General features: G+C 65.5%; 1 protein-coding gene across 2 annotated transcripts in view; it reads left to right on the top strand.

Annotated features, from left to right (window-relative positions):
• The first annotated feature begins 257 nt into the window (after nucleotides 1-257).
• LAMA5 (laminin subunit alpha 5) overlaps nucleotides 258-22,045 on the top strand; it is a 52,846-nt gene continuing 31,058 nt past the window's right edge. Inside the window, exons 1-11 of one of the 2 annotated variants that reach the window (XM_059898531.1) lie at nucleotides 258-567; nucleotides 5,009-5,161; nucleotides 14,712-14,829; nucleotides 15,635-15,753; nucleotides 15,844-16,014; nucleotides 16,126-16,223; nucleotides 20,394-20,509; nucleotides 20,898-21,016; nucleotides 21,186-21,276; nucleotides 21,494-21,628; nucleotides 21,824-21,886. In XM_059898531.1, the coding sequence (XP_059754514.1) occupies nucleotides 292-567; nucleotides 5,009-5,161; nucleotides 14,712-14,829; nucleotides 15,635-15,753; nucleotides 15,844-16,014; nucleotides 16,126-16,223; nucleotides 20,394-20,509; nucleotides 20,898-21,016; nucleotides 21,186-21,276; nucleotides 21,494-21,628; nucleotides 21,824-21,886 (1,459 nt within the window). In that variant the 5' untranslated portion in view covers nucleotides 258-291. The remainder of the gene's footprint in view (nucleotides 568-5,008; nucleotides 5,162-14,711; nucleotides 14,830-15,634; nucleotides 15,754-15,843; nucleotides 16,015-16,125; nucleotides 16,224-20,393; nucleotides 20,510-20,897; nucleotides 21,017-21,185; nucleotides 21,277-21,493; nucleotides 21,629-21,823; nucleotides 21,887-22,045) is intronic. The other variant, XM_059898532.1, reaches the window with a different exon arrangement.

Consider the following 22,045-nt stretch of genomic DNA (forward strand, 5'->3'; position numbering starts at 1 on the left):
ACCGGGAGCCACGCCCCGGGGGCCGCCGCGGCGTCGCGTTCCCACGGCCCGGCCCGAGGCCAGCAGGTGTCCCTTCCGAGAAGCCGGCCGGGCCGGGGTCCCAAGGGTTAAGGCGGCCGGCCGCCCCTCCCCCCGGCCTCCCCCGCCCCCTCCCCGGGGCGCGGGGCTCGGGCGCCCAGGCGGGCCGGGGCGGGGCCTGACGTCCGCAGGCGGAGCGAGCCGAGCCGGGCCGGGCGCCGCGCTGCAGACCCGCCAGGCTGCAGCCTCGCCCGCCGTCCCCGGAGCTGGAAGATGGCGAAGCCGGGCGCGCGGCCCCGCGGTTCCCGGGGCCCAGCGCCGCTGCTGCTGGCCGGGCTGGCGCTGCTGGGCGCGGTGCGGGCGCGGGCGGCAGCGGGCGGCAGCTTCAGCCTGCACCCGCCCTACTTCAACCTGGCGGAGGGCGCCCGCATCGCCGCCTCCGCCACCTGCGGCGAGGAGGCCCCGGCGCGCGGCGCCCCGCGCCCCACCGAGGACCTCTACTGCAAGTTGGTGGGGGGGGCCGGCGGGGACCCCAACCAGACCATCCAGGTGAGCGCGGGCCGCGGGTCGGGCCGGGCCGGGCCGGGGTGGCGGGGCCGCCGGCTCAGGGCACGCACCGGGCTCGGACTCCGGAACTCCAGCCCGACTCGGCGAGGAGCCCCAGGGGCCGCGGAGAAACCAGGTACGGACCGCGGCCCCCGCCGCCCGTCCCTACGCCCCGGTTCCGCCTTTCGGCGGACGGAAGGGACCCCAACTCGGTCCTTCGGGCTCAGCCAGAGAAGTGCGCGTGCCTCCGGGAAGGCGGCACGCAGCGGACCCGGGCGCGGCCGGCACCGCTCGAGTTCGGCGGCGGTGGCTGGCCGGAGGGGAGGGGCCGGTGCCTGGTCCCCGGCGGCCCCAAGTCCCGGGATCCCGGCGAGGGCGGGACTTGGCCTCCCCGGCCGGCTGCCTGTGAGGTGGGGGCGGACCACTCCGCCTTCCCCCGGGACAGGCTGGAACCTGCTGGCGACGGGATGGGACGGGGACGGGGACGGGGACGGGGACGGGGATGGGGCGGGAGGGGCCAGATACAGCTCTCGCTCGCGCGGGTCTAGGGAGTCGGTGGGACCCTCAAGGTGGGAGGGGGACAAACGGAGGGATTTTTAACTGGGGCTGGGAACACAGACCGGCCGCCGCTCTGCCCGGGGCGATAGGGTCTGCTCCAGAGGCTACCTGACACCCCGTGCAGGCCCATCCTCCCACCCCTGCCAGACCTGAGGGAGGGTCTGGGGGCCCCAAGGCTGTTGTAACCTGAGCCTCAGCCTCCGGGGACTTGCTGCCACCTTCCCGGTAGGAGAGGCTGGGGCAGGGAGGAGGTAGTTGGAGAGTAGAGTGATGGGGTGGGTGATGAATGAGGGAGCCTCAGCTGGGGCCCCTTCACTGCTGCCTGCCCACTCCCCTTGCTCCCCGCCGAGGGAGGGAGGAGTGAGTGAGAGGGGGCCCTGGTGCAGCAGAGCCATCCGGGACAGAAATGTCACCTCCCGCTGGTTCCTGGACACACTTCTCTGCACCCATGCTCTCCTCAAAGCCCTGTACAGCTGAGCAGGAGGTCTCAAGCCCACGTTTCAGGTGGGGAAACGGAGGCCTGTAAAGCCCCAAAGCCAGACTAGGATCTGGCTGGGGTGAGCGGGGGCGACCTGAGACCCCACTACGGGCCCTTAGTGCCTCTGGGTGACATCAAAGGGGACAGGTGGAGGGGAGGAGCTTGTGGGGGGGGGGTCTCCAAAGCTGCTCAGAGGGCCTGGCTCAGCCCTGGCCACCCCTCCTAGATGCTCAGCTGGGATTCCGCAGCTAATCGGCCCAGGCTCCAAGCCATCTCCCTGTTGGAGAGAGGCTCCGAGTTGCTCACCTGTGCTGCCTGGCCCAGGCCCTTGAGGAGGGGCAGCTGCGTGGATCCTTGAGGGAGGGGCCATTTATTACCACCTCCTAGTGCTTAAAGGAGCAGCACAGGAGCTGGTGGCCTGGGGTCAAAGGCCTTCTCCTTAGCTGTGTGGCTCCCCTGCCCCAGCCTCAGGCTCCTCATCTGTAAAATGGGAACAACGCGAGGGCCGGCCTCACCCGAAGTTGTGAGTTTGGCCTGAGGGGCCGGGGAAGCTGTCCGTCACACAGTGACCACTTGGCAAGTGGCAGTGGCTGTGCGTTGCAAGCGAGGGGGCCCTGAGTGAGAACTTCAGCCCTGCCCTCCCAGCTCACAGTTTAACAAGTTAGAGCTGAAGCCTCTCTTTGAAACTCTAGCGCTCAGCCATTGCACCCCTGTGCTGAGGCTGCCAGGGCAGAAAGACCAGCCAGAAAGACTGAAGGCCAACCTTGGTCAAGTTGCTGGACCCACTGGAGCCTCTGCCCTGTCCTCTTGGGGGATGGGATCTGCTCACCGCCCTGCCTTCCTGCGGGATTGGTGTTTGGGCCTTGCCCACGGACACTGGAGCTGAGTGGGCGCACCTCTCTGTCCCAAGAGCCCAGGCTTGTGGGTGGGTCAGGGAGGACGTGGGCCCAAGGCTGCAGACCAGCAGCTCCCAGGGCCCCCTGGGGGAGATAGGACAGAAGCTGGCCGGGGGCATGCCACCCGGGGTGTGGGGTGAGCCATGCTGGGCATCGGGGCAGCTAGGGCAGGCAGAGGGCACCTTGGGAGTCCGGCCCTGCGACTTCAGGTGGGCAGCGGAGGAATTCTGGGCTGGCCCCAGCCCCGCAGGGGAAGTCGGGGGCTCGGCTGCCAGCGTGGTGACTCACTGGGAGGGGAAGTCCTTATCACTGCTCCTTGCTTCCTCGCTCTGTTCCTGGCAGGACCCTCTGCAGCAGAGGGGCGGAGAGAGGCTGCTTTCCCCAGCCCCATCCGCCAGGCAGGGAGGTCGGCAGTGACCACGTCACTGAGCGGTCCCGCTGGGGCCACGTGGGGAGTAGAGTCATCTCCCCCCGATTCTCTGGGTGGACCTGAGCAGACACGTCCCTTGGCTCCCTTGACCCTTGACCAAGGGAGCCTTCTTTGGAAGGCCCACCCCAGCCAGATGGCCCTACCCACCACCTCTCAGAAGCCTCCCGGCTCCGCCAGGCCCCAGACAGCCCACACGCATGTGCTTAGCGCTCTCGGTGAGCCTCTCTGAGCCCCTGCTCTGCTCTCCCTCTGGCAGCTCCCACAGGTCTGGGAGCCAGAGCCCGGGTTCCAGTTTGGGGTTCAGCATTTGAGCTGGTAGTATGGCCTGCACAGATGGTGCCCCTTTTCTGGGTGTCCTCCATTGCTCCAGCCCCTCGGCGTGGCACCTCTGGGTGGTGGCCTCAGGGATGCAGTTAAGAAGGAGGCAGGTGCGCCTCCCCCCACCCCCCAGGAGGCAGTAAATGGAGAATTGCTAATAGCCAGACAATTCCACGTCTCCTGTGGTAGAATAAATAAAGCACAGTGATGGGGCGGGGGTTGTCAGGTCAGCCTCTTGGGTGGTCTGGAGCTCTGGGCCTCTGCTGAGGAGGTGACAGCTGAGCTGGAGGACAAGAGATCAGGGTGCCAAGGCCCCAGGCAGGAACAGGGTGGAGATGGGGTCAGCCAAAGCACCCAGCACGAGGGGTCCTGGGAGCCCGCTGGATGGGAGGCTCGGTGCCTGGGTCTGCTGCCTTCGCCATCCTGGGCGCACCGTGGAAGCCAGGAGCACGTGTGCCCGCGCCATGCGTATGTGGAGGCTTGGGGGCTCTCTGGCTGCCGGGCCTGGGAGTGGGGCAGGGCATCTCCCACGCTCCCACCTCTGACTCCTAGGACAAGGTCTGGCCCCCTGGGAGGCTGGGAGGGGTGGAGCGGCCGCATTTCCCAGACGTGGCCTCTCTGGGCCTCAAACAATGCCAAGTCTCCGAGGGCCGCCTTTGTGTGCAGAGGGACAGCAGGTCTGGTTTCCTCTGGGGTGGGAGGTTGGGCCTCCAGTGGGCCGGCAGCCAGGGCCCAGCTCTGCCTCTACCCCCACCCCCAAAGCTTTCAGCACCTATTCCTCCCCCACGGGGACAGCAGGCCAGGATGATGCTGGGAGCCCCCTCTCCCCCCAGAGGACAGGGCCCCGGCAGGTGGCTGGGCCGTGACAGAAGCAGCTGCCAGGCCCCGTGTGGGATCCGTTAATCCTACAGTGGCCGAGGCAGGTGCCAGCATCGCCCCCACTCTTCACACCGGGGCGCTGAGGCTCAGCCGCTGCCGTGACCTGGCCCAGTCCCAGGGCTCGGAAGTGGCAGAGCCAGGAGGTCCAGGCCTCGTCTGCTGGCTGCCCACGTGCCTCCACTCTGGGGCCTGTCCCCACAGGCCACCGAGATGGCTTAATTCCGCCTCTCTGGAGACCCTAATCCAGATGGCTCTGGGTGAGAGCCTGGTGGGGAGGTTTGGGGGATGAGCTGGTGGAGGTGGCGAGGGGCTCACGTCGGGCCTGGGCCTTCCGGCTGTAGCCCCACCTTCCTTCCTCTTTAGGTCCCCCCCAGGCCCCATCCTGCAAGAGCCCTTCTGAAGCCCCCTGCAGTGGCTGGTGGTTGGGGGGCGGGGGTGGGCGAGAAACGTGTGACTTGCCCCTTGACCGGGCTCTTACCCCTCAGCTCCAGCTACGTTGGCCTTCTTGCTGTTTACTCCTTGTTTGCTCTCCCTGCCCCAGGGCCTTTGCACAGCCAGCCCCTCTGCCTGGAGCACACCCCCCCCCCCCCCTTATGGTGTAGGCCTCAGATGCCCCCTCCTCAGGGAGGCCCGCCATGTTTTCCCACCTGCAGCGGGTGCCCTGCTCCCTCCTTGCTCTCCTGTTTCCTCTGTAATGGGTGTGCTCATCTCTCACATGAACCGTATCCCAAGTTGAGAATGTGTATTTGCTCTCAGTGTGTATTTGCCAGGTGAATGAGTGACTGGCGCACAAGGGTCCACAGATTGGGGGTGCGGCCAGTGTGATGGGGTGGGAGGGTGAGCAGAGGGGTAAGGGGTCCCATCTGACCGCCCCCTCCCCTACAGGGCCAGTACTGCGACATCTGCACGGCTGCAAACAGCAACAGGGCGCACCCTGTGAGCAACGCCATTGACGGCACGGAACGCTGGTGGCAGAGCCCACCACTGTCGCGCGGCCTGGAGTACAATGAGGTCAACGTCACCCTGGACCTGGGCCAGGTAGAGTCCCTTTTTCGCCTGCTGCAGCCTGATCCCTATGTCCCTGGCCAAAGGGCTCACCGTGGGGCTAGGACCAGAAGGCGAGGTGTCCACCCAGAATGAGGTCGGGAGGCTGGGCAGAGGCTGGGCATAGACGGGCTGCTGGCGGCAGGCCCATACGGACGGAGGCGTGGCACTGGGCACCTTCCGTTTGTTTTCTCAGCATCCTCGTGGTGCACAGGGAGAGAGGGGTGCCAGATGGGGGGCTTACCAGAGGTCACGTGGAGAGTTAGGGTGAGGGGCGCTAAGGGGACAACACGGAGGTGGGGCTGAAATGCTGTGAGCCCTGGTGTTTACTCTGAGGAATTCCTCTGCAGGGAGCCAGGCTCCACTGGTGGGAGTGGGAGGGGCTCCAGGAATGCAGAGGAGGCCAGAGGAAGTGGACATTCCTAGGATACCTGTGCTGCAGAGGCCACCGAGGGGTTAGGTGTGCCCGCCCAGGCCCCTGCACAGGCAGGGGTGGGGGGTGGGAGCCAGGCGTTTCCCAGTGACAAACGAGCCCCCCCTTGGTGGACCTGGGCTGCGTCCCACTCCCCATGTGACATTGTTAGGCGCCGGGCCTTGGTATCCTGGCCTGTGAAATGGGCCAACAGTCCTGATGCCTCCTTGGATGGGGTGGGGGAGGGGGAGGTAGATGAGGCCAAGCCCAGAAGCGGCCAGCTCTGGGCCTGCCTGGGAGTTGGGCTACAAGGTCGATCCTGCTAGACCTCACCTCCACCCGCTTCCCTGTTCATGGGGCCAGGGAAGGAGTACTAGACCGCGAGTCCAGGGACCTGAGTTCAGGCCAGCTTTGCCACGGTCCCGGTGTGTGACCTGGTGGGTCTCTGCTCCTTGCTGAGCCTCCATCCCGCTGTCGTCCTGAGGGCATTCGAGGAGAGGTGGTGAAGCATCTCCTGTGAGCCTGGCTGGAGGGGCGGGCCCTGCGGGCAGGTTCAGGGGACAGTGTTGGGTGCCTCTTGCCCCAGCCCGGAGCCCTGCTGGCCTGGCCTGGTGGGCAGGTGGGCAGTGAGGGTGTGGGTTCGAGTCCCAGTAAGTGGCCGGGGATTTCCGGGGGGCCATGGGTTATCTGTTAGGCCCTGGGAGGGGCTGCCCATCGGGCCCTGCCTGCGGCTCCAGGGCTGGTGGTGCTGCCTGGCCCAGGTCTGGGTGGGGCTGGGCCGATTTCGCTTCAGCTCACTGGGCTTTCACCGCATCTGTGCTCTCCTTCCCCCTGGAGGCTGGGAGGGACCTCAGCAACCCTGTGTGCCCCCCGGGTGCCCCTCTCTCTGGCACTGCCACGGGTGGGGGGGGTGCCCGTGGGAGGGGGAGGGGGAAGTGGGTTCTGCCCCTGCCCCAGGGTCAATCGAGGGAACTTGTGCTGAGCCGCTGGGCCCTTCTCGCCCCTCCTCCCCCGTGGACAAGCCTGGCCAGACTAGGGCAGGGCAAGGGCCCTTGCTGGGGCACAGTGGCCTGGTCTCCGTGACAACCCCAGGGTGGCCCGGAGCAGGTGGGCACAGTGCCCTCCCGAGGTGCAGTGGATGGGGCCGAGGAGGAGCTCGGGTGGCGCTCAGCTCCCGCGGCTCTGTGGCCCCTGAGGCTCGGTGTCCACAGGTGGGAAGTGGGCCAGCGAGGCGGAGGCAGGCGGCACGTCTGCTTGGTAGATGGGGCCTGGGCCGGGGAGAGGGTTTCACCGTGTACACCCTGCTCCTCCAAGCCGCGGTTTCCCCGACTGTAAAATGACGCAAGTGTAAAATGACTCTAATGACTTTGTAGACTGGGCCTGGGCCATTTCCAGCCCAGTTTGGGGGGGAGATTGACCCATCCATCCACCTAGCCATTCTTCCTCTCTCCCTGCCCCCTATCCTTCCTTCCTTTTTGCCACCCACCCATCCACTCATCCATCCACCAGCCCATCCACCTAACATCCATTCATCCACCAACGCTTCTTTCCATCTGCTCAACCCTCCCTCCTCTCTCCTCTCTTCCTTCCCCCCTTTACTGACTTCCCAAAGCCCCCATCTTGGTTGGGCCAGGGGGCTGCCAGCCTTGGTTGGGGTGGGAACTGGTGAGCGTGGGGGGTGCCCACCAGTGTGCTTTAGAGTTGGGTGGAGCGGAAGGGCCCAGTTTCCAGCTCCGTGGGCGAGAGAGCTCTCTTTCCGGGGCATGTTTCTGAGCCACTGTGGAATTTCAGGGGAGACTTCCGCATTCACCACCTTCCCTTTCGGAAAAGGAGCTTGTTGCCCCTTCCTCCTTTGGCCACTGTGTGACAACTGGGTCCCTTCAGGGTGCCCTGCGCACGGGGGTCGGGGACAGAGACCAGGTCCTGCGTTGGCCGAGGAGCCCCACGTGGGGTAGGCGGTAGGGGAGGACGGAGGTGGCGTGGGCTGGAGCACTGGGCGGGAGGCGTCTCGGAGGAGTGGGCCCGACTCGTCCGGCTGGCCCTCATAGGGGCCCCGGGGCCTGTATCCTCAGGGGCCCCCAGGTCTGGTGACGGCAGCAGCTGGGCCCCCGCCAGACAGGATGTCCCCAGGCAGGGCGGGACCCTCTGAGCACACCCCTGGGGCAGATGGGGAGAGAGGCCGAGCGGGAGGGGCCTGGCTAAGCCAGTTCAACCCTGGGGGCTCCCTTGCTTTGGGGCTGGGCCGTCGCTCGAGGCGCAGGTCCTGGGGTGGGGCTGGGGCTTCTGTGAGGAAGCGGGCTGAGTGGGCAGTGGGGCTGGGCACTCCCAGTGCAGCGGCTGCCAGGGGCCTTTGTTCTGGGAGCTGGAGCGGATGCCCCGGGAAGGCGGGGCGGGGCGGGGCGGGGCGGGGCGGTGGGGGCAGCTGGCCCTGGGCATCAGGAGGACTTCCTGCCCCGGGGAGGACAGAGAGGGCTGCGTGCAGCTCTTCGTCACCCCCGGGGGGTGGAGCAGGGCTGGGGCCTGGTCCCTGCGGCGGCCGCCTGTGCTGGGGCCTCGGCAGCCTGCTCGCGCTCTCTTCCGGTCACGCCTCGTCCCGTTCTGACCTTCCCCGTTCCAGGGTGGGTGAGGGCCGTTGGACCCTCTTCCCCCCATCTTGCAGATGGAGAACCAGGCCCCAGGAGCAGAGACCTGGCGGGAAGGGCACGGAGAGGTCTAGGCCTTTGCTCTTGCCTTGCTCGCCGTGTGGGTCTCGTCCGGGAACCCTCAGACCTGAGAGAACTGAGCTGTAGGTCTGAGGTTTGCGGGCTGCTGGCCTTGGAAGGGGGTTCTCCAGAGCGGGAAGTCTCCACGGCTGGTGACTGAGGGGACACTTGTCCGCGTCCCAGCAGTGGCCTGTCCTCCCGGGGGGCGCAGCGGGTTCTCGCTTCTCTCGTGGGTCCTGCCCGCCTCAGCCTCCCCATCGCGGAGCCTCCCCCGTCCACGTAGCCCGGTGGTCTTACGGAGCTGGGCAGGGCTAGGGCTGGCCCTGGGGGGCGTCCCCCACCCTCTCCAGACACCCGCTTCCTGGCCTGGCCGTGGGGAGGGCCTCTCCCCAGCAGCCCCCATCCCCCAGAGGCAGGTGAGGAATGCAGACCTCCTGCCCCCGACCCTGGGCTGTGTTTTCTCCTTGCGCCCTGGCTGGGGCGGCGAGGCCGGGGCTGGAGGGGAGTGGCCTGGAGACCAGGTTGGGGGTACAGCGGGGGTGGAGGGGGTGAGATGCAGAGCCCGGCTGGGCTGGCGGTGGAGTGTAGGCTGGGGGAGTTGGGTGTGAGGCCAGAAAGTGTTGGTTGGGGAACTCTAGAAATGCCAGGGTCGGGGGTCTGCCCTCCCTGGGGGACAGCGGGGAGGCAGGGGGGCGCCAGCTGCCCCCCAGCGCGTGGGGGTGTGCGCAGCGCCAGTGTGGAGGAGAGGCCGGGCTTGGCAGGGCCAGGCCGTCTGTGCCTCGGTTCCGTCCTCTAGGTGCGGGCGCAGAGAGCACCTGCTGGGGCCTTGACGCCGCGCCGAGGGCCCTGGACGTGCTGGCTGTTTTGCGGCCGGGATGCCCCGTGCAGGTCCGCCCTGCCCGCCCCGGTTCTGGGCCACGCATCCTCCAAGCCGGCCTGCTCGGGGCTCCCCGGGCGGGCCTCCTGGTCCTGGCATGCCTGCCAGTCTGCTGGGTTATGAGGTCATGGTCACTGGCCTGGCTGTCCAGACCTAGCTGGGCACTCGGCCACGTGGCCAGTGCCCCAGGACGGTCAGCGGGGTGGCTCGAGGGAAGCGGCAGGAAGTGTGGCTGGGCTGGCCAGGCTCTAGCTGCAGGGCCCAGCAGCCAGGACAGGTGCAGGGGCTGGGCCGGAGGTGGCCCCTTGAGCTGGGCTCCCGCGGAGGAGAGGGCGGGGTGTCAAGGAAGGCCTCCCTACCGAGGGTCCTCGGGCCGGCACAGGCCCCACCTCTCCTCATGGGAACCGCGAGACCCTGCCTCTCTCTGCTTGTCGCTTTGCTCGGAGGATGCGGGGCCGGAGGCGCCACCCATGCCCGGGGTGGGGGGCCGTTCGTCCTTGGTCCCCTGGCCATCATGGCACACTCGTCTGCTCACACTGGGCACACACAGACACCCCCGCCACCCCACACTGACTCCCCCAGGCTCTGGTGGCCCCCAAGGCTTCTGTCCTGTGCTTTTTTTTTTTTTTTTTTTAATTTTTATTTATTTATTTATGGCTGTGTTGGGTCTTCGTTTCTGTGCGAGGGCTTTCTCTAGTTGCGGCAAGTGGGGGCCACTCTTCGTCGCGGTGCGCGGGCCTCTCACTGTTGCGGTCTCTCTCGTTGCGGAGCACAGGCTCCAGACGCGCAGGCTCAGTAATTGTGGCTCACGGGCCCAGCCGCTCCGCGGCATGTGGGATCTTCCCAGACCAGGGCTCGAACCCGTGTCCCCTGCATTGGCAGGCAGATTCTTAACCACTGCGCCACCAGGGAAGCCCCCTCTGTCTGCTTTTAAACAAACGCCATGGCGTTGGTTTCTGGCCATACAGCTCACACCTGAGACTAAACTGTTTGGGTGTCGGGGTCCCCTTGGAATAAACTCCACTTCCTGCGGCCTGGGACTGACCATCTGGCCTGACCTGGGCCAGGCTGTAGGGAGGATGGGGTGGGGGCAGGGCCTAAAAACCCCCCTTCAAGGCAGGGGGCCCAAGACAGCCCCTGGGCGGTCGTGGGGGGGGGTCTCTGAATCCCCCCAGGCCCAGCTCCATTGAGGTGCTGGGCCACATGGGCATTTGCCCTTCACTCTAGCTGGTGAACCCCTGCAGAGCCGTCGGAGCCCTTCCACCCCCACCCAGCCCCTGAGAGTCCCCCTGCTCTGCTCCACACACCTGTGTGTTGGGCTCCCGGCCCCGCAGTCAGGGTCCCTGGGGCCTCTGCCTGCCCTCTCTACATTTCAACGTTTTATTTTTCTTTCCAGCAGTGGCTCTTCCACTCCGGGAGTTGCATCCACATGTGGCCTGTTTTCAGGTTCCTGTCGTGTGGGTGGCCATTCTTATTTACCCAGTTGGGGGCCTGAGTAGACACCCCTGCCCGGCCGGCCCCCCTGCTGCGGCGTTCCTCTTTATCGAGGCTTCCAGATGGGGTCTCTGCAGAGAGGGCCAAAGCTGGGGGGGCCGGGTCAACTGGATTCAGCACACAGGGCCCTGAAGGCCGGCCCAGCAGTCTAGGGTGGGGGGTCCAGGAGGGTGGGGAGCCGGCCCGGACGCCTCATCTAGGAGGGGCTTCCTGCCACCGCCCAGCCACGGCCTGAGACACTGGCCCGTCCCCGGGAATCGGCACGGGGCCCCGCTTCCTGCGGGGCCAGGGCTGAGTCACACGCTGCCTGGTGATTCATGCCGCCTGGCCCAACGGTTGGGGGCTGGGCCCCTCCTTCCCCAGGCAGGGGCACAGGGCCTGGCCTGGGGCTCCCCAGCCCTGAGATGGGCCAGGGCAGAGGGGGCGTGCGCTGGCCCTGATGACCTTGTGCTCCCAGGTGCTCCAGCCCCAGCCCAATCCCTGGGATGTAGGTGTCTGAGCCCAGGAGGCTGCCGACCAGCGGTCACCTCCTGCACCGCCATCCCTGGGGCTACAGAGACCCTCACGGGGTCTGCAGCACCGGTTTCCTCTCTAGCCCTCCCTGTATTTTCTGACTCCAGCCCCGCCCATGTTCACTCCCCTCCCCACACCTCTGCCTCTGGGCACCAGTGTGTGTGGTGTGGCTCTGTGTGGTGCCTCTGTGGCATCCCTGCCAGGTGGCTGCCAGCTTCTGCTGGCCTCTTCCCTTTCAAGACTTTCAGAGCCTTCACACCATTTTGAAAGGGCCTCAACCCTGAGCCCTGGTCTCTGACTTCTGCTGTGTTTGTCCCACTGCCCCATGCCCACCCAGGGCCATCTAGCCACTGAGGCCTGGGACCCACCCTGGGCCCCCAGCTCTGGCCCCAGGGCTCTGCAGCCTCCTGCCACCCCCCCGCCAGGCAGCGGCCACGGGGCGGATCCCCTCCCTGCGAGCCCTGGCCCTCCGAGGTCAGGCTGCGTGTGGGGGCCGTCAGGGGAGCCGTGGCCGAGAGGCGGGTCCGGCTGCTGTCCTGGAGACGTGCCTGCCCCAGAATAGCCAGATTTTTAAAAATAACTCAGGAGGCTTTTGTTTGGCTTTTGCTTTAAAAGACTTTTTTTCCTTTTGCACAGAACTCTGTAGCAGCGGGAAAGGTCAGCCGGCGTTGGCAGCCGAGTGGAGCCGAGTGGAGCCGAGCGGGCAGGGGTGGCATGGGGAGGGCCGTGTCCAGGGAGGCCAGGGGTCTGCTCCCGCTCCCGGGTCACGCCCAGGGTGGCTGTGTGGCCCTGGGAACCGGGACCAGGTTGGGGACAGATGGGGAGAGCTGAGCGCATGCCTTCCCGTCACTCCAGCCTGGGCCGGGGCCCCTGTGTGACAGCCAGATGACCAGGTGGACAGATGGAGAGAAGGCAAGGGTCTTCCTTGGAGCACACCCAGCGTGCCGGCCTGGGGGCGGAAGTTTCCATACTGCCCGTGTCCTGCCCGATTAGCATCTCCGAGTCAATATTTGTGCAAGTGCTCTCAGCTGGGAAAAATGCGACCGGCCTGTCGACCTGGGGGAGGGACAGAGCTGGCCAGCGGAGGGTGCAGCCTGGTGGCCTCGCTCAGGGAAAGGCGGGGGTGGGCCCCAGGAGGCTTGGCAGGAGGCTTTAATCTCCTTGGGGGCCTTCAGTGCGGGCCATGCTGCCGCCCCCAGAGCAGCCTATGTCCACGTCCACTGCACACCCAGGCCCCCCATGCCGCCATGCCCCCCTTTCTCACGAAGACCCCTCCTGGCACAGGGGCCATCTGAGATCCCCAGGGCTCCCTGGAATGCCTGAGAGTTGGCCAAATTGCCTGCCGGGTGTAGGGTCCGTCCCCCCAGAGGCTTGAGCCCCTCCCCTGACCGGGCAGGGCAAAGGGGAAGGTGACCTCAAGGCCTGGCAGTGGGTGAATAGGCGCTCATCCCCCCCAACACCCAGGGAAAGGCCGCTCTTGGCCTGACTTGGGCCCCTCCCCGTAAACGCCAGGCCTTCCGGGAAGGGCAGGACACCGACTGGGCGTGTCTCAGGGTCCCAGGACCTTACGCCCCGTGCCCCCCGCCCCACCCTGCCACGCCTGGATTCTTAGCAGGCTGGCCTCCTGGGGGATGGGGCCACGAGGTGTCCATGTTCCCTCCACTGTCCCTCGAGGGGGTCGTCACAGCGGCTGCAGGCTGACCAGGGGTAGGGGGTGACTGTGCGCCTTGGGCGGCCCTGGAGGGGATCCCCGCTCTGCCCCATGTGGCCATAGGCTCGGGGCCTGGCTGGCTGACCGAAGATCAGCCGGTCCGGGGCAGAAGTCCAGAGCAGTGGACACCAGGAGGGAACCTGCTCCCCTGGGCTGGGCAGGGCCCCACTGAGGGGACGGTGGGCGGCCGGAGGCGTGACGTTGCCCTCAAGGCTGGTGGGCAGTTCAGAGCCCACCTGGGGGTGCCCCTGTGAGCAGGTCTGGCATGGGGGTGTGAGCTGGGGGTCTCCAAGGGGGGCACAGGCGCCGTCCACAGATGGCGTGCTCACTAGCTGTGTCTCTGCCCCTCATCTGGGGCCCCCACTCTGCCCGTGTGCAGGGCGGGTGCCCGGGTCTCCCACTGGCTCTGCCCGGGTCTCCTTGGAGCCCAAACTTCACGCACAGAGACCAGCCTGGACGATGGCCCCGTCTTCGGCTTTGGGGCGGGGGAGGGGTTCACTGGCCCTCAGAGCTCTTGAGGTCTGGAAACCACAGTCCCTACCCCGTGGTCACCATGTAGGGCAAGCTGAGCTGGGTGGGCACCAGGGTGCTACCCCCAGATGTGTTGGGGGGGGCACAGCCGATGTGCGCTCTGCTCACGTGCCCACCCTCTCCGGGGTCTCAGTGGCTCATCATCGAGGCCACAGGCAGGGCAGGTGCTTCTGCCTGAGCCCATGGGCTGTTCTCAGCGGCCCCAGAGCCCTTTCCTCGGGCCTGTGCCAGGTGGGGATGGGGGCCCCAAAGCTAAGACCTGCCAGGCTGCAGGACCGGGGGGCAGTCAGCCAAGGAGGGGCCCCACCAAGCCCCCAGGGGCACAGGACACGGGGACATCCAGGGATGCTGACCTCTGGCCAGGAGGAGAAGAGAGACGAGGGATGGGTCCCTCCCTGGGAGTGAGGTCAGGCCGGGACCCAGGGAGAGAGCCGCAGGTGGGCCCTGGGGGGTTCTGGACGCCTCTGGAAGCGCAGCCTCCCCGCTCCCTGGCCAGGTGCGCCCCCAACAGGCCGGGGCTGGGTTGGCAGGGTTTCCCCACGCCAGCTTTGGGAGGGCCCGTTTCCGTCTGTCTCCCCGCTGGGGGCTCCTGACAGCTGGGGGCTGCTGACAGCGGCAGGCAGAGGCTGGGCCCTGGTTGCTCCATGCTGGCTGCCCCTGCAGGCCGGTCAGCGGGTGAAACGGGCGGGTCCTGAGTTGGCTCTGAAGATGATGGGGGTGGTGACCAGGGTGAGGCCGTGACGGGGGCCCCCCCATCCCAGGACAGGGGTTCACTGGCCTGCTGTGCGAGGAGGCCAGGCTCCTGGGAGCTTGGGACACTGTCTGGCCATCTTCCCAGGCCGGCCACCAGAGCTCTGGGGACAGTGGGATGAGCTCCTGCCTCGGCCTTGCCCAGCCCCACTGCCCGGGCTCAGGAGACAGGCTGCCCGCGTGTGCCCCGTCTGACTCCAGCTGCTGTCAGGCCTGTGTGCAGCCTCACAGCAGGGCTCTCCGAGCTCCTGGGGTGGGGCTGGGCCCTAAGGCACCCCCAGGCCCAAGAGGGGAGCCCTCCGGAAATGCTGGGTTCCGCCGGTCACTTCTGTGTCCTGGTGCAGGCCTCAGTGGCCAGGGGCCGGCCAGTAAGCGAGGGGCTGTGCCCTGAGCCAGCCGGCCCTCTCACCTGGGTGTGCCTGGCCCTTGAGGGCAAACACGCAGATGTCCGCTGTGAGCCCCGCCTCACGGGGTGGGCCTGGCCCTCCAGGTATGGGGGGCCCAGGTGGCATGGAAGGGATCTCAGGGGCGTCCATACACTCACTGCCCCGCAGGTTTTCCACGTGGCCTACGTGCTCATCAAGTTTGCCAACTCGCCTCGGCCAGACCTCTGGGTGCTGGAACGGTCCACGGACTTCGGCCACACCTACCAGCCATGGCAGTATTTCGCCTGTGAGTCTCCCGGGGCCAGGGGTGTCCCCTGGGGTGGGCCGCATGCTCTCTCAGGGTCTCCGGACAGCAGGGTGCCCTCACACCCGGCTTCTGCGTGGGTCAGGGCTGTCGGGTGCATGTCCCCGAAGGCTGGTGGGGGTTCGGTGGCTTGTGTCCCTGAAACGGGCATGGCTGGGTCCAGGGGCCCTCGGTACCGGGAGTCTCTCGTGCCATCTCCAGGTTCACTCTGGACTGGCCTTATGCTCTGGCAGCTCCTGAGGTGACAAAGGCGGCCAGCTGAGCTGCCCGCTCAGGAGAGCACGGGAGCCCTGCACCCCTGCTCACTGGCTGGCCGTTCCATGTGCCACCCTGACAGATCATGTCGATGGGGACGCTTCGATTGGGCGGGGCTGGGACACGTGTCCCCCCCAAACTCCAAGGCCCGAGAGTGAGTGCGGGGCGGCCAGTCCTATAAAGGACAGTCAGGAATGGTCCCCCAAGGATGGGGATGGCAAGGGCCACCCAGGGAACACACTTGTTCTCTGCAGAGAGAGGGACAGGCAAGGCAACCCGGGCTCGGGGCAGGGGCAGGCTGAGCCCTGGCCTTGCCCTCCTGAGGAGCTCCGCTGTCCTCCCAAGTGCCACAGTCGTCAACAAAACCTCGCGGGTGGGCGGCGTTCCCGCCTCGAGGGTGATGCTGCCTCCCGGTTGAGGCCGTGAGGCCCCGGGGAAGTCCGGGCACACAGGGCAGCCGGGCGCTGCCGTCGGGCCTCCTCCGAGGGCTTCCCTGGAGCCCTGCGCCCTCACCCTCCGGCGGTTCCCGCAGCCTCCAAGAGGGACTGCCTGGAGCGGTTTGGGCCGCGGACACTGGAGCGCATCTCGGGGGACGACGACGTCATGTGCAGCACCGAGTATTCGCGGATCGTGCCCCTGGAGAATGGCGAGGTGGGCGGGGCGGCGCGGGGGCGGGGCGGGGGTGCGGCCGGGCGGTCCCTGCCGGAGCCACGCCCACGCCTGACCCGCGCCCCTCCGCAGATCGTGGTGTCCCTGGTGAACGGGCGCCCAGGTGCCATGAACTTCTCCTACTCGCCGCTGCTGCGTGATTTCACCAAAGCCACCAACATCCGCCTGCGCTTCCTGCGCACCAACACGCTGCTGGGCCACCTCATGGGCAAGGCGCTGCGGGACCCCACGGTCACCCGCAGGGTGAGCAGGCAGGCGGGGCTTTGGGGGCTGGTGTGGGCGGGGCCACGCGGGCTCGGGGCTGGGATCTGGGGGCAGGTGTGGGCGGCCGCTGACTTACCCGGGCCGGCGCAGTACTATTACAGCATCAAGGACATCAGCATCGGCGGCCGCTGCGTCTGCCACGGGCACGCGGACGTCTGTGACGCTAAAGACCCCACAGACCCCTTCAGGTGAGACCTGTAGCTCCCTGCCCATACCCCACACCCCCTGCCCAGCCTGAAGGAGAGGAGGCCTGGTTCCATTGCCCACCATGTCCCCCGCCCTTGTGACCTGCACTGGCCCCTCACTGCTCGGCCTCAGTTTCCCCGTGTGCACTGTGAGGTGGAAGGGCAGTGCCTGGAGCCTGGCTTGGGCCTGTTTGCCGTGCTGCCGGCAGAGGTGGAGCCTTGCCTGGACCTGCAAGCCAGCTGCCCCTCCCCCCAGCTGCCCCCAGCAGAAGCCCCCGGCCCTGTGGAGGGGAGTCAGTGAGAGAGGTAATCCGCCTGAGGCTGCATGTTTCTGTTCTCCGGGATAGGGGAAGCTCCCCCGCCTTCCTTGAGAACACAAACGATAACACTCCCTGCTGCCCGCAGCCGTGATCACACCCCATCGCAGGCAGGGCCCAAGGCTCAGGACAGGGAGTAGCCCAGAGACCCCCATCTGACATGGCCAGTGCTCCTGCAGCTGGGACAGCTGAGGGCTCTGAGCCCCACCCAGAGTCGGCCAATAAGGCAGGGCCCAGGAATCTGCATCTTTAACAAGCTGCCACTAGACGCTACGTGCCCAAGTGGCTCCAGCCGCCCCAAATTCAGCGGTGAGCACGCGGCTCAGTTATCAGCTGGAGCCTGGCGCTGAGCCAGCCCTCCTCCTGGCTCGCAGCCTCGGCGGCGGGGTTTGTTCATTTGCTCGTTCCTCCCTCCCTCCTTTTTCCCTTCCCTCTTTCCTTCTTTCCTCTCTTCCTTCCCTCCTCCTTTCCTTCCTTGCTCCCATCCGTCAGCAGCTGTGTGTGGCGCTCACACATGCTGCCCCAGGAGCACCTGTTCTGGGCAGGCCTGTGCCCAGCGCAGAGGTCCCGGTGGGGCTGAGTGCGCTGGGGGTCTTAAAGCAGGTCCAGGGTTGGACCCAAGGTGCTGGGAGAGGAAGCAGAGCCTGCGATGGGGGGCCCATGACCAGGCTCTCCCAGCCCCCGCCCCCCAGGGGCACCTCCAGCAGGGAGTGGGCCAGACCCTCCTGCTGCTTCCCTCGCCTCAAGATCATGCAGCTCCCACTTCTGCTGGGGTTTTGTTGCTGTGTCCACACCCCAACTGATAGGGGAGGCGAATGAAGCCCAGACAGGGTAGGAGCTCACCCCCGCTCTCACCGTCAGAGCTGCACCAAGAGGTGAGCCCCAGACCTCTTCAGGCGTGGCTGATGGGTGTGAAGGTGGAAGAGGTGTGATCGCGCTCCCTAGAGGACTCAGGCAGGCCCTCAGGACCCACCTGGCCTGTGCAGTCTCTGCACGGGCCCCAGGCATGGGTTCCTGCCTGCAGCTTCAAGCACTGAGCTCGGGCGCAGCTAATTGCTCTGGGAAATGAAGTGCCAAGTGGGAACTCGTGATGGTTGGGAAGGGCGCCTGCCGGGTGGCCAAACTGGCCTCAGAGGAGAGGTGGGCCTGCCCTTGCCTGTTGGGAAGGCGTCGGCATCCACCCTGACTCACCTGCACCTGGGCATGGACGGAGCTCAGCTCACCCTGCAGGTGGGGCGTCTCCCCCAGAACCACAAACGCTGACACCCCTCACACGCAGTGTCCTGCAGTATCAGCCTGCCCTGCCGCCTCTGCCCCTTCTGTGAGGGCTCTGCCCCGCCCACTGGCCTGCCTCTGTCCCTCTGCTTCCACCCCCCCACCCCGGAAGCTCTCTCCCACCTCCGTCGCCACGGCCATCGTTCTGAGTGCTGACTACCTGCCCAGTCTGTACTGAGCCCCCCATTCATTCTCCCCCATCCCTTGGTTTGGAAGTTGCATGTTTTGTTTCTGTTGGTGTTTTAGTTGAGTCAGGCTAACAAAATGCCAGAGGCTGGGCGACTTACAAACAACAGAGATTTACTTCTTGCAGTTCTGGAGGCTGCTGAGGGCCCCCTTTCCTAGTTCATAGATGGCTGTCTTCTGGCTGTGGTTCACAGTGGGGAAGGGGTGAGGGAGCTCTCAGGGGTCTTCTTATAAGGATGCTAGTCCCGTTGACGAGGGCTCTACCCTCATGACCTAATCACCTCCCAAAGGCCCTGCCTCCAAACACCATCGCTTCCGGGGTTGGATTTCACATGTGAATTTTGGGCAGACACGAACATTCAGTTTGTGGCAATTGGTGATCACCCTTACATTTCTTTTCTAGTTCTGTTGATTGCAGTGGTAGCCCTCGCTCTTCAACAGGCATACTTGACCTCGCCAAATGCAGATTTAACTAGTTGTCTCTCTGATGACCCAGGGCCCCAGAACACTAACCCCAGGCACGGTACCTGCACCCAGCAATGGCTCCATCACCTTGACTCACAGTTCCTGTTCTCTGTCCTTCCTTGGCTCCCAGTGCATCCCTGGGGACTCAGTTTCCTTTAGTACTTTCCATGAGAGTCTGTTAAGTCATTGAATGGCTGTTGTGCCCTCACTCTTGGGTGATAGTTTAGCTGACTGTAGAATTCCTGGTTGATGGCCAGCCGTGTCTCTCAACACTTGGGAAATGTCATTTCAGTCTCTTGGCGTTTCTCGGTGGTTGGGAGAATGTGCTGTCATCTGCACCATTGTCCCTCTGTGGGTTTTGTGCCTCTTCTCGGTGTTTCTGTGATCTTGCCTCAGTGCTCTGCAGGTTTACTCTGCATTATTGAGTAGTGGACATATTTCCTGTTGCTCAGGGGTTGTGCTTTTTGAATTTAAAAATACGTGTCTTTGTTACTTCAGGACCATTTGTGGCCGTTGACTCCCTAGGACTCTCAGCTCTCCCCTCGCTCCCTCTTTTCTCTTTCTGGAATTCCTGTCATACGGGTGGGAGCGTGGGTGGTTTCCTGCAGTCTCAGGACTTCTCGTACTCCCACCTCTGCCTCCTGGGCTGCTCTCTGGATGGCTTCTCCAGTTCATTGAATCTCTCTTCAGCTGTGTCTGATCTGCTGTATAGCCCATCCTTTGAGTCTTTAATGTCAATCATTTTATTTTTCATTTATAGAAGTTCTGATTGGTGCTTTGGTCACATCTGCCTCTTTTTCATAGCATTGTGGTTTTTATTATGTTTTAGATTCTTTGGGTTATAATCTTTAAACACTCTCTTTTTATGGTTTCTACTCAACTGCTCCATTAAGTGAAGCTCCCGGGGTGCAGCCCTGCTGTTGGTTGCGTCGGCTGACGCTCTTGGGTCGTTTCTCTGCAGGCTCTTCAGCGGGGCTTCATCCGTGTGATGGCCGTGTGCCCTGGATTGGGAAGAATCCCTCCAGCGTAGCTTTTCAAGGGCTTTTGACAAACACCCCACTTTTTGTGTTAATTTCTTGGTTTTGGGGTGGCCTGACTATGTAGATTCTTGAAAAACCAAACACCGGCCACAGGCTCTCGGTTACAGATCCTCGGCGCTTCCTGTGATGACCTCTCTGTGGCAGGTTATTCCTGCTTCCTTCTGAACACCAAGGAGCAGTGGGGCCGAGTCCCAGGGCCCTGCAGCCCCTTGTGGGGGAGGGGCTAGAGCGTGATTTGGAGCTCTGGGTCTCTTCTTCTTGGACTGGCTCCTGGGGGCTGCTCAGGACCTGCACAGCACCGCAGCTGTGGTGCTGACCGGGGACCGAGGGGCACACGGCCCGGGGACGGGGCTGTGGTTCCTGCTCGCCCCTGGCTGAGCTGTGGAGGTGTGTGCCGGAGATGGGGTTCTGTGCAGTAGGTGGCTGCAACCTCGGCCCTCAGCTGCGGCCAGCCGTCCCCCCGCCCACTGAGCCACCGGGAGCTGCTCTCCAGGACAGCAGGCAGGATTCCAGCTCTCTGACTGGTGTCCACCCCCGGCTGGAAGAGGAAGCCGTTCTTGGCCACTCGCTCCTGGGCAGGTGCCCTGGATACATGGGGGCGTCTGGCTGAGCTCAGGGCTGCCTGCTGAGCGAGACCTGGGTCTCAGAGCTGGCCCAGGACAGCCGTAGACTTGGCCTTGGGTCCTGGCCGTGGTGGAGAGGGCATAGCTAAATCCTGAAGGGCCCAGGGCTCCAGGCTGACCTGCGGACAGGGGCCACCTGCGCTGACCACTCAACACCCTGCCCCAGCTCCCACCCTCCGTGAAGGCCCTGCACAGCCCCGCCTTTCTCGTGTCCCTGTGGGTCCGCGGCGGGTCTGAGTGCTTTCCGTGCCCGCGTGCCCCCCACAGGCTGCAGTGCGCCTGCCAGCACAACACGTGTGGGAACTCCTGTGACCGCTGCTGCCCCGGCTTCAACCAGCAGCCGTGGAAGCCGGCAACCACAGACAGCGCCAACGAGTGCCAGTGTGAGTGCCCCCGCGCGTGCTCACACGTGCGCTCACACACGCACACACGTTCACACAGGCTCTTGCCTGCACGTGCTGACGCCCACACGGAATGCTCACATGCACACACGTGCTCATGTTCACACATGTACACTCTCGATACTCAGGTATACGTGCATGTGCTTGGGCACATGTGTGTATGTGTGCTAACAATACGTACAGGGCTCACGCACGTTCACACACGCTTAAACACGCTCACACGCGTGCTGTTGGCACACGGGCAGTGTGGCACGTTCTGTCCCGAGCCAGGCCACGTTTGGGGTCACCCGTGGCTTGCGGGACGTGCCCCAGGGGTCCCAGTCGGGCGGGGTCACGGAGGCCGCCTGACAGCTGAGCCCCCGCTCTCCAGCCTGCAACTGCCACGGCCACGCCCACGACTGCTACTACGACCCCGAGGTGGACCGGAGCAACGCCAGCCAGAACCAGGACCGCGTCTACCGGGGTGGGGGCGTGTGCATCGATTGCCAGGTGGGCCGGGGCTGCTGCCAGGCCGGCGGTGGGGACAGGGGCTCCGGAGACCCAGGTCTCTCGGGTGGGCGGGTCCGTGCGAGGTCAGGTGTGGGGCTCAGGGTGCGGTCGGGTCCCTGGGGCTGGGGACGGGGCTGCCACTGGACTCTGCGGCCCTGCCCCACCGCAGCATCACACCACCGGCATCAACTGCGAGCAGTGCCTGCCCGGCTTCTACCGCTCCCCAGACCACCCGCTCGACTCACCCCACGCCTGCCGCCGTGAGTGGGGGCGGCCCGGGTGGGGTGGCCTGGGCGGGGGCATTCCAAGGGGTGTCCAGGAGCAGGGTCTGCCCAGGTCGGGGCGTCCTGGGGCCTTCGCGGCTCTGGGAGGCCCCGGCTCTCGTCCCACCTCCCAGGCTGGGGAGGCAGACGCTGCCCCTTCGCAGGGCCCACAGGCCCTGGACTTGGGTTCCCCTGACTTCCCCCCCCCGCCCAGGCTGTGACTGCGAGTCGGACTTCACGGACGGGACGTGCGAGGACCTGACGGGCCGCTGCTACTGCCGGCCGAACTTCACGGGGGCGCGATGCGATGCGTGTGCTGAAGGCTTCAGCGGCTTCCCGCGTTGCCACCGTGAGGGCGCGGCCTGGGGGTGGGGGCAGGCCCTGAGGCCCTGAGCATCCCTGCCTGCTGGGCTTGGAGCCAGGGCGGGGGGCGGGGGACCCCAGGGGGGACTCTTTCGTCCTGCCCGTACCAACGGTGACGCCGAGAGACACGGGCGGCGGGCACTGAGCCAGCCTGGCTGACGCTTGCTGTCTCCTTCCTCAGCGGTGCCCTCCTTCTCTCACAATGACACGGGGGAGCAGGTGCTACCGGCCGGACAGATTGTGAGTAAGTGTCCCCCGAGGTCGCCATCCTGGCCTGGGCCCTACTGGAGCTTTGGGGCAGGAGGGGCCACACCCAGGCCCACAGAGAGTGGGTATTTCCGTTTTGTTCACCATGTCTTGGCTTCTTTTAATTTTGTGCAAATGTTACGTATTTATGCTAGAA

Source organism: Balaenoptera ricei, chromosome 15, assembly GCF_028023285.1.
Source record: "Balaenoptera ricei isolate mBalRic1 chromosome 15, mBalRic1.hap2, whole genome shotgun sequence".
In the NCBI taxonomy this organism is placed as follows: domain Eukaryota; kingdom Metazoa; phylum Chordata; class Mammalia; order Artiodactyla; family Balaenopteridae; genus Balaenoptera; species Balaenoptera ricei.